Genomic DNA, 11,677 nt, shown 5'->3' with positions numbered 1-11,677 from the left:
AGGAGATGTAATGAACATTAGAGGGTAATATAAAATACGGTACTCGTTAGAGAATGAAGCAAAGCATTAAAACGAAATTTTCCTGTGTTTCTAGTTATTTTCTTCAATGGGGCAACGAAAAACAATTATTCAAATTAAATATTATATGTAATACTACTTCAATTGCAAAGAGTAACAAACAAGAGGAACTGTTATCTGGAAGGCAGTGTCTTTCGCTCCCATAATGCCATTTCCAAACCCTGCCAACTGCCAACCATCAACCAATACCAATGTTATTAATTTAGTCACCCATCAGCCATGTCAAGGTGTTAGTGTAGTGTCAGTTTTTTCATGGTGAAAATTAATGTTGATGTGTGTTGTGTTTATAGTGTTTGAATCAACAATTTTGTGGATTACCTACCAAACATGAGCTGGGGGACGGAGCTTTGGGTAGGTTGCTTGAAAATATTTGACCTCTCTGTGTTAACAATATTAAGCCTAGCCTTTAGGTCTTAATTGAGAATGGGATGGTTCTCTGAAATTCCTTTAACTATACACTCTTGTAAACCTATAAGGTTCGTTGATATTTTGGAAATGAATAAATTATGGCACCTTGGCTTGATTTAGAATGTAGGCCTATTTACATTGCTTTACTATTTACGATGGAAATCTGAATCAAAACTACAGCCTATGGATTTAAGGAGTTTCATTAGGCCTACCATCAAATGTGCTTGAACATCATTAGCTTAGGCTAGTTGGTTGGCTCACAACTTGGCATCTTCATATAGCCATACACCTACCCATAGGAGTATTGAATGACATAAAACGTGATAGAAACTGCAGTAAGGTACCATAGTGTTATATTAGTACCTAAGGCCTACATTACTCGAAGTTCAGTTGCCAATAGGCCTAACCACCTAACTGGGGCCAACCAAGGCAAAAATGTGGTTCGGATTCCTCTATAAACTGTAGGTCCCTTAGTTGCCATTAGCTGTATGGGCTATGAATTAACAGCTGTGTCTAAGGAATAAGTCGACCTTAGTCACAAACAAGACTAGGTACTGTACAAGATCGCGCCAGTCATCTTCATTCATACTTGGCTTAAAATACCTACTTTGTACGGTCGCCATTTCATTGAAAAGTAGCCTATTATAAAACAGTCTATGTATAAAACACTCCCCTATTTGTTTTTGAAAGGGAAATCATAGACTAAGCAACACAAGTAGACTTTTCACTCCATTGTAAATTTTGAAGCTTGCTTTTCGTATCTAGTTCTGTAGTTCATGTAACGTCAACACTGAACTCTAGTGTAGCCCAGACAAAATTTTATTTTCTATTATTTTAGGGCTATTCATGATTTGTGCTTTAATGTATAGTTAAGGTATATGTATATAAGGAGACCAGTTATTGTTTATGATTAGATCGTTTTATTTGGTTAAACAAGGTTTTAAATGACTGAAATAAGAAGAAACAGATTGTAAACAAAACACGACCTCTGCAGTGCTACTTACTTAACTAGGCCTAACAATAAAATTGGCTTCAGATGTTCCATAAGGATGTCTAATCTACTAGGACCTAAATTATGTTTATCATTGACTATTGGATACTGAAGTAGACTTCCCATCTATATGGACCATCGTCATCGATCTCTATTACTACAACTCGATGATGGACCATTTGTAGCCAATTTTTTATTAAAAAGGATTTACAGCTTAGTTGTGTAAGCTAGTCACAGAATGCGATAGTGTTTAAAATTCTATTTTTTGTTGCTGACCAGGTTGATGGGTCATAACAGTTCCTATAACTCATCATAAGCAATTCCCTAAGTTTGACTTGGTTAAAAATATTGTGTATTCGGCAGAATTTAGTAATTTAGATCAGCGCAATCTGTAGGTGGCTCACATCAACTATGACATTTTTGATAAAAAAAAACGTTTATAGCTTATTCCCTATAGGCCTATGGGATTTGGCACAGCCACCTCTTTGGCTAACTGCAGCACTTATTGGGGGCAAAATATTTGTTGAATTTTTTCAACAATATATTGTACTGTATATATACTGTACTGTTAAATCAAGACACCCTCAATGAAGAAAAAATCTCCAGTGCAGCCCTGAGCCCTCTCCGTCTTAAGAAATAGCCTACTCTTATTGCACCTGGTGCAAGATATTCTAGTTGTCACTTCCTCCCCTTCCCACTTCCTGGGTGTCCCTCACCCCCTCATCATGCACCAACACTGTCAAGAGTTTTCAAGTTGACATAGCCACATAAAGTTAAGTGCTGTTAAGAAAATGATTTGATCATATTCCACTGCTTTAGTCCACGATGTCCACTACTGAAACGCTTTTAAAATTTACCCTAGATGAAGGCCTAATAAGACTAATAATTACCGACAAGAAAGTGTTTTGTGAATTGAGAATACTAAACAATTAATTGAGACAATTAATAATTGAGTGTTTTGTAATTATAATACTGAGTAATAAGAATTACTGTATTTACATTTAATAAATGAAAAAAACAAGCATTAGGTTTCTGGTTGTTTGCACGTTTGTTCTAGTACCCTATTGAATTTGTAACACAAGACATTGGTTGCAGGCCTAAATGTTTTTTTTTTCTACTAAATTAATAAGCACAAAAATTCATTCGTCATTGCCATACCTTATGCATATTTATTTTGGTTTATACATTTACGCATGTTTGTCAGTGTCTTGAATTCATTCGTATTGTTCAAAACTGCAAAAATGGAGTTGTCCGTTGAAATGTAAAATAAAAAAATTAGTTAAAAGTCGAGGTCAAATACTATATCTTATTATTGCCATAAAATAGTTGACAACGGCTTGGATCTTTCTTATTCTTAGGCTACCAATTCTTTTTATATACAGGGTGTCTGTCATTATTCACTCAACCCAAATAGAGTATGACAGTGTAGGCCTATAGGCTAGGCCTACTGACAAAAAAAGCTTATTACCTACTTTGGTTGGCATATCCCTGTATTAAAACTTTATTGCCGATCAGCTGATGTGTAGTTTTCAGATTTGTGTACAGAATGGAGATGTTAACTATATGATATGACTGACGTGTTGTGTTTGTGTATCAAGTTGAATTGAACGTATCGATCGTCCTCTGTTGTGTGAGTCACCGGCTGTCACATCACATGGCAAGTGGGCCAGTCATTTCTGTCACAGGGTTTTTGCCAATTTTCTCCTTAAAGTACATATTTATCAAGAAATGCAAGACTGTAAATCTTGCTCTATGTACTCATCTACAAACTTCATTAAATCATGATCAATTACGTTTTAAGCGATAACGTCGTGGAATTTAGATAAAAGTGAATCTCGTACAATTAAATTCTCTTTTAAATAACGTCCATGTTAAGTCATGAGGAACATTGATACAATTAGATAAATCACAAACAAACTCTGAATCTAAACTCAAAGTAGCAATGAGAATACTTTAATTTATTCTGAAATGGCGACCATACGAATGTATGAGCCAATGCTTCATTCAATCAAGAATGGAGATTGGTAAAATTATTTTCAGGCTATTTTCAGGTATAACATGAATTAAATATACAAATCTGACCCAAATTGCATAATTTACGTTTTATTTTCATCTCAAGTTTTTTGTGTATTTTTAGCGAGACTTGACGGTTACCTACCTTAGAAATGTTTTAACAAACACACGAAATATTGGTTAGAAGAAGATGCAGACATTTATACACTTAATTTTTTTATAAGAAATTAGTGACGCACAGCGATTGTCAAGTAACGTAGTTGCAATATTGTAACCTTTTTTCCATTTCTCTCGCCCGTTCTGTCTCGAAGGTCGTCTAGTCCTAGTGTTTACTCCCACTGTCACATACTTCCACGTGCTTCATTGGCGTCTTGCCCTTCTGTAAAACGTGATGGATGGTGATACTTCTTCTCTAGTTTTCTGCGTGCTATTGGAACACTTAAGCGCTTTTTCTGACTCTTTTTAATTTGGGTTAACTGGTTACTCTCTGGACTTTTAACAAAAATAATTGGTAAACCTCAAAAGTGGTATTATCCAGGTGCAGATTTTGAATACCATTTACTTATTTTCGAGACATGATAAAGAGGATACGCTATATCATATTTCGCTAAGATTGATGCGTTTTATTGATTAATATTGACAGTAGCGATGCATATTCATACCTATTGAAATCAGTTGAAAGTTATTGATTTCTTTTTACCAGTTAGAAATAGTGCTTGGGGTAGATAAATGACTCAGTGTATACGATAGATTCGAGTTTTGCTATTCCTGCAGTATGTCCCGGATCAGACGACTGCCCCGGCCAGTCCACGCCCCGGTGTATCTCAAGGTTGGCGGTGGGCGATACTTTTATAATCCCGTCGACACGACGACGTCTACCTACGCTTGCCCAGGCTTGTCTAATACCCTCGTTTCAACCTAGCTAGTTGAAGCAGTCTGCAGATGATCGTTATGAAGTTAGCTCAATTGCGCGGATAATCTATATCGTTAATACGGCTCTTCTGAATGAATGGTTTTGAAAACGTGTGATAGTATAGCACAAGTGTGCCAGTTTTGATAAGGTTGTCTGCTGACTTCCTCCACTGTAGCCACGCGATGGTAGGCCTCTGCACTACGGAGTGATCTGTTGTATGCAGTCTTTGGTCCATAGTCCAGCGTGTGTGTTATCTGACTGTCTGATAAGTGATCATGCTAGAGGTCATTGACAAGACTTCCTCCTCTGTAGCCACGCGATGGTAGACCTCTGTAATACACTTGTGATCTCTTGTATGTAGTCTTTGGTCCATCGCCCAGCGGCTGTGTTATCTGACTGTCTGATAAGTGATAATACTAGAGGTCACTGACAAGACTTCCTCCTCTGTAGCCACGCTATGGTAGACCTCTGCAATACACTTGTGATCTCTTGTATGTAGTCCCTGGTCCATCGCCCAGCGGCTGTGTTATCTGACTGTCTGATAAGTGATAATACTAGAGGTCATTGACAAGACTTCCTCCTCTGTAGCCACGCTATGGTAGACCTCTGCACTACACTTGTGATCTCTTGTATGTAGTCTTTGGTCCACCGCCCAGCGGCTGTGTTATCTGACTGTCTGATAAGTGATAATACTAGAGGTCATTGACAAGACTTCCTCCTCTGTAGCCACGCTATGGTAGACCTCTGCACTACACTTGTGATCTCTTGTATGTAGTCCCTGGTCCATCGCCCAGCGGCTGTGTTATCTGACTGTCTGATAAGTGATAATACTAGAGGTCATTGACAAGACTTCCTCCTCTGTAGCCACGCTATGGTAGACCTCTGCAATACACTTGTGATCTCTTGTATGTAGTCCCTGGTCCATCGCCCAGCGGCTGTGTTATCTGACTGTCTGATAAGTGATAATACTAGAGGTCATTGACAAGACTTCCTCCTCTGTAGCCACGCTATGGTAGACCTCTGCACTACACTTGTGATCTCTTGTATGTAGTCCCTGGTCCATCGCCCAGCGGCTGTGTTATCTGACTGTCTGATAAGTGATAATACTAGAGGTCATTGACAAGACTTCCTCCTCTGTAGCCACGCTATGGTAGACCTCTGCAATACACTTGTGATCTCTTGTATGTAGTCTTTGGTCCACCGCCCAGCGGCTGTGTTATCTGACTGTCTGATAAGTGATAATACTAGAGGTCATTGACAAGACTTCCTCCTCTGTAGCCACGCGATAGTAGACCTCTGTAATACACTTGTGATCTCTTGTATGTAGTCTTTGGTCCATCGCCCAGCGGCTGTGTTATCTGACTATCTGATAAGTGATAATACTAGAGGTCATTGACAAGACTTCCTCCTCTGTAGCCACGCTATGGTAGACCTCTGCAATACACTTGTGATCTCTTGTATGTAGTCCCTGGTCCACCGCCCAGCGGCTGTGTTATCTGACTGTCTGATAAGTGATAATACTAGAGGTCATTGACAAGACTTCCTCCTCTGTAGCCACGTGATGGTAGACCTCTGCAATACACTTGCGATCTCTTGTATGTAGTCTCTGGTTCATCGTCCAGCGGCTGTGTTATCTGACTGTCTGATAAGTGATAATACTAGAGGTCATTGACAAGACTTCCTCCTCTGTAGCCACGCGATAGTAGACCTCTGTAATACACTTGTGATCTCTTGTATGTAGTCTTTGGTCCATCGCCCAGCGGCTGTGTTATCTGACTGTCTGATAAGTGATAATACTAGAGGTCATTGACAAGACTTCCTCCTCTGTAGCCACGCGATAGTAGACCTCTGTAATACACTTGTGATCTCTTGTATGTAGTCCCTGGTCCATCGCCCAGCGGCTGTGTTATCTGACTGTCTGATAAGTGATAATACTAGAGGTCATTGACAAGACTTCCTTCTCTGTAGCCACGCTATGGTAGACCTCTACAATACACTTGTGATCTCTTGTATGTAGTCTTTGGTCCACCGCCCAGCGGCTGTGTTATCTGACTGTCTGATAAGTGATAATACTAGAGGTCATTGACAAGACTTCCTTCTCTGTAGCCACGCTATGGTAGACCTCTACAATACACTTGTGATCTCTTGTATGTAGTCTTTGGTCCACCGCCCAGCGGCTTTGTTATCTGACTGTCTGATAAGTGATCATGCTAGAGGTCATTGACAAGACTTCCTCCTCTGTAGCCACGCGATGGTAGACCTCTGCAACAATAGTGATCTCTTGTACTGTAGCCTATGTAGTTTATGGTCCATCGCCCAGCGGCTGTGTTATCTGACTGTATGATAAAGTGATAATGCTAGAGGTCATTGACAAGTCTTCCTCCTCTGTAGCCACGTGATGGTAGACCTCTGCACTAATAGTGTAGTGATCTCTTGTATGTAGTCTTTGGTCTAGCGTCCAGCGGCTGGGTTATCTGACTATCTGATAAGTGATAATGCTAGAGGTCATTGACAAGACTTCCTCCTCTGTAGCCACGCGATGGTAGACCTCTGCACTAATAGTGGAGTGATCTCTTGTATGTAGTCTTTGGTCCATAGCCCAGCGGCTTTGTTATCTGACTGTCTGATAAGTGATCATGCTAGAGGTCATTGACAAGACTTCCTCCTCTGTAGCCACGCGATAGACCTCTGCACTAATAGTGATCTCTTGTGCTGTAGCCTATGTAGTTTTTGGTCCATCGCCCAGCGGCTGTGTTATCTGACTGTCTGATAAAGTGATAATGCTAGAGGTCATTGACAAGTCATCCTCCTCTGTAGCCACGCGATGGTAGACCTCTGCAATACACTTGTGATCTCTTGTATGTAGTCTCTGGTCCATCGTCCAGTGGCTGTGTTATCTGACTGTCTGATAAGTGATAATGCTAGAGGTCATTGACAAGACTTCCTCCTCTGTAGCCACGCGATGGTAGACCTCTGCAATACACTTGTGATCTCTTGTATGTAGTCTCTGGTCCATCGTCCAGCGGCTGTGTTATCTGACTGTCTGATAAGTGATAATACTAGAGGTCATTGACAAGACTTCCTCCTCTGTAGCCACGCGATAGTAGACCTCTGTAATACACTTGTGATCTCTTGTATGTAGTCTTTGGTCTAGCGTCCAGCGGCTGGGTTATCTGACTATCTGATAAGTGATAATGCTAGAGGTCATTGACAAGACTTCCTCCTCTGTAGCCACGCGATGGTAGACCTCTGCACTAATAGTGATCTCTTGTATTTAGTCTTTGATCCATCGTCCAGCGGCTGTGTTATCTGACTGTCTGATAAGATAAGTGATAATGGCAGAGGTCATTGACAAGACTTCCTCCTCTGTACGTATATCCTTGTATATACTTGCCACGTGATGGTAGCTCTTTACCTAAAGGCGTGCTCCTACTTCTGGTCGTTTATTTTCCTGAAGATGTGTTACAGTGTAAGTGATAAGAGAACATTGTTCCAGCTAACGGAGATTGAATTATTTAGTTTATGTGCGTAGGCGTCTTCTGACTGTCCTATAAACTTCCTTGCTGACTCAAAACCTATCTAGACAAACCAATATCACATTCACTCTTGCAATCCAGCTTAACGGCTTTGTTAGGCAACTGCAACAATAATTCTTCGTATCTGTTGAGGGGTAAACAATTACGATTAGTAGAATCGTTGTGTAAGTTGTTATGCAAGCTCTGCACCGAACAGTGAGGCCAACACTGAGGAGTTGTCTTGAGTGACGCATGTTGCACGTGGTCTAGTCTGATAATGTGACAAGTGGGTTGTTAACTCTTTCGCTGATAACGACGGTTGATTTTAAACGCTTTGGAACTCGTGCAAGATGACTGTCAATCTTAATTATGCTTCGCGACAGTTCGAATAGGGTTGTTTTTCCTAGTTTACTGTTACATTTTGCACACTTTTTGGATTGAAATTTTGCATTCCTGTGTTGTTTTCCCTGAGGTTTGTTTTAGATAAATTGTATATAGAGGTTTCTTTTTGTGATTTTTTTTGATTTGAGAATGTATAAGGAACATAGTTTTAGCGAGGTTATGATTGCCATGCCATTACAACATCTACAGTAAATTGTAATTTACCAGTAACCTCATCTGTGTTTAGCTAGGGCTGCTACGTTGGACCGAGGTTGATGGTTCTTGTATTTTGTTTTTGCCGATCAAAACTTGCATCATGATTGTGATATCTGCTCAGTAGGTAATTGATAGTTGTAAATTTCAGAGAGGGGGAAGTTACCTCCAGTACATAAATGTTCTCACTCTGATAAACCTATTATTTTTCTATATATCCACATATATAGTACACACCTACCGGATGGGTGACCTCCAACCCATGTGGTTTACAGCATTATCACATTGTTAAAATACACTGGTGGTTGGATGGATTTGTATCCTCGTCTCCTGAACAAAAGTCCTGCGTTGTGACCACTTGACCAGCCGTGCCGTCATCATTTCATTATTTAATTGACATTTATTCGGAAATCCGTCGACTCTGACACGTATATGACAGTCGTAGATGTGACAGGTGTTCACTGTACATTGTATGGATGGATAGGCGATGTAGGTCGACGTGTGATGACGACATTGAGGTCGTGACGAGCTCTACGACGCAAGGTCGTGGCGGAGATAGGTCAGCCTCTAGAGTCTAGAGGATCGCCACTGCTGGGCAAAAACTGGCAGTCCTTGAACCCGTTGTGGCCGCTAAATGTAACGCTGATGCGCAAACGTACAACTTAAAATTTGTATACTTCATATCAGGCTTTTGCGAACGGAATCCAAAGAATTGTTTGGACATCAACTGCGTCGAACGAAATTCACCTCCTATGAATGCCATCTAAATACGAAGCTCCGCACTGTTGCAAGGATTTACATGGAAATGTTGATTCCATTAGAAAAATCTGTAAAAACACTCCTTTTGGCAGTGCAGTTAGGCTAGCCTACTTCTTGTTCTCTTTTGGTAAAAATCCTTGGTATAGCTCTAATCGCTAAATAATGCGCACTGTATGTGACGAATTTGTTTGTTTCAAATGTGACCACATTATTGCTTCCGTCTTGAGCTGTTCCATCGAATAGTGGATAACTTTTCGGCTCCTAGACTTGGTGGTAGGTTGTGTTGGGCTAAGACGGTGTTCGTCTACCAGCTGAACAAGTGTCCTAGGGTATTTCTTAGACAATTTTCTTTCTGTTATGAAATTACGAATGTCCAGTTCGTGCCCAGCCGATATAGATAGGCTACAAGTTATTCCACTTATACATTGATTTTCAATGTTTCTCTACGTATCTAGGCTATTTCAGTCTGGCTGAAAAGGTCTCCATTGCGTCTGGACGGTAGTATACTTTTTCTAAAGCTATAGGACTGTTGTCCAATTCGTGTCCAGCCGTTCGATCAAAGCTTTACTCAAGGCCGTTGCTCCGTGGACCTTGTTTGTGTCGCTAGTCGCATCACGCGTTGCCCTCCCCGGAGTCCAGGACCTCGCTCTGCACGTGACGCCCCTGGCCGTGTGTCAAGGTGACTGATCGCTGGACCTTGCGTGTCTTCGCACCCCATCGCCTCATTGGCACCTTGGACCATGAGAACATATCTGGGTGCATGCGTCTTTTGTATTCGTTCCTGGAAATATTCGCCCACGGAAAGTTTGCTATCAAAGAAGAAGCGATGAAAGAGGGAAATGAAATGAAAACGAAATTAAAACGTTTATTCATCCCAATGTACATAAGAAATGTGAACTAAACAGAAAATAGTTATGCAACATTACAGGACAGCAAAGTTGAAACTTTCCGTACTAATGTGATAGCCTACATGGGCAGGTGCCTGTGAGTAGGCCTGGTTGTTATCAGTCTAAAAAGTTAAAGGGCTCAAGCTCAAACTGAATTTGGGAAGATATTTAAATAGTTTACTGCGGATTAGATAATGTCGGTGACAACAACCAAAGCCAGTGCAATCTAAGACGGACTGGGGTCGAAGGGTCAAAGATTGTTTAGTCAGAGTCAAGTATGGTTAGGTCTGATCAAAGTTTCAGCCTCCTCTTTGGTAATTGTGTGTAGTAAAACAAGCATCTGTCTTTTGAATTTCTGTATTGAGGATAAACTAAACGTGTTGAATATTGTATTGTTGAATTAGATTTCAATATAGACTCGGGATGGGCTGAAGGGGAATTGAAAGGAAGAGATAAGCTCTTTGAACGACTCTTAAACATGACTCGTTCTTTTTTCGGCTTAGATACGATATGGTTTTTACGTCGAGTCTTATCTTTTTCAATAGCTATGAATTTAAAATTTCTGGGTATCATACCTTCCTAAATACAAACTAATACTTTTAACGATCAGGCTAGGTTAGATTACTATGTTTTCAAGCAGTAAGCAATACTTTTCTATAATATATTGAACTTATCCGGATTATTGATAAAACTGTAATATTAGGATAGTAGACAATTTTATAATAACACCCACAAAAGTTCGTGTGCTCCCGCTATCTCCGCGTTCCGCCACCTCCGAACCCAAATCTGTCCCGCCACCTCCGAATTCTTGAGTGACCCTTATAATACCGTCACTGCCTGCGTTGGTAGCTGTCATTGCATCCACGGCTGCAAAGCCCCGTGGATGGGAGATTTTTTGAAAATTTAACCCGTGGGTTAGGTTAGGTTAGGTTTGAACGGAAAGTCTTAACGCAGGTATTAACCGAGGATTATAGGGGTCACTTTGAAATTCGGAGATGGCGGGACACGGAGGTGGCGGGACGCGGAGATAGCGGGAGGTAACCACAAAAGTTTACTTCCTCATCTATACCGTTTGGAAATTTATCGAAAGTAAAATATTAAGTCAATGCAGTTATTGTTCTCTGTGAGTCATTGACAAAGCTTATATGCTCTTTCTTCTCCCCTTCCGACTCCCACCCTAGAGCACGTTTACCGATTTCAACTTCTTAACTCTTTAGATTTGATCATTTCTAGTATCACTGCTCTGACAAGTAGTATAAATTCCCATGACTCACTACCGGGCTAGTTGTATGCGGAATTAAGGTCAGTCGAGAACGGTGTCACCATCACGCAGTTCAAACACACAGCTGGGACCTGTTGTCGGATGACGGACGATGTTTACTTTACCATTAGCATCTAACTGCAGGGTGGATGACACCGGTGTCGACGTCGATCACGCTTTCTCCAGACAGAGTCGTTATGTTGAGTAGGCTAAACACTTATGAATTTGTTAGTTTCAGTGTCATTTTGTACCTTAAGA

The 11,677-nt window shown here is 40.7% G+C and overlaps 1 protein-coding gene across 5 annotated transcripts in view; it reads left to right on the top strand.

Annotated features, from left to right (window-relative positions):
• The first annotated feature begins 245 nt into the window (after window positions 1-245).
• Window positions 246-11,677, top strand: part of LOC128991387 (formin-binding protein 1-like) — a 96,147-nt gene continuing 84,715 nt past the window's right edge. For all 5 annotated transcript variants that reach the window (XM_054414206.1, XM_054414205.1, XM_054414204.1 and 2 more), the window contains exon 1: window positions 246-429. In XM_054414206.1, the coding sequence (XP_054270181.1) occupies window positions 406-429 (24 nt within the window). In that variant the 5' untranslated portion in view covers window positions 246-405. The remainder of the gene's footprint in view (window positions 430-11,677) is intronic.

The sequence above is a fragment of the Macrosteles quadrilineatus genome, unplaced genomic scaffold, assembly GCF_028750875.1.
Source record: "Macrosteles quadrilineatus isolate MER2022 unplaced genomic scaffold, UCM_ALF_1.0 Scaffold_4__1_contigs__length_99947679, whole genome shotgun sequence".
Classification (NCBI taxonomy): Eukaryota; Metazoa; Arthropoda; class Insecta; order Hemiptera; family Cicadellidae; genus Macrosteles; species Macrosteles quadrilineatus.
The sequence above is the reverse complement of the archived record's forward strand: the minus strand, read 5'-3'. Positions and strand labels throughout refer to the sequence as shown.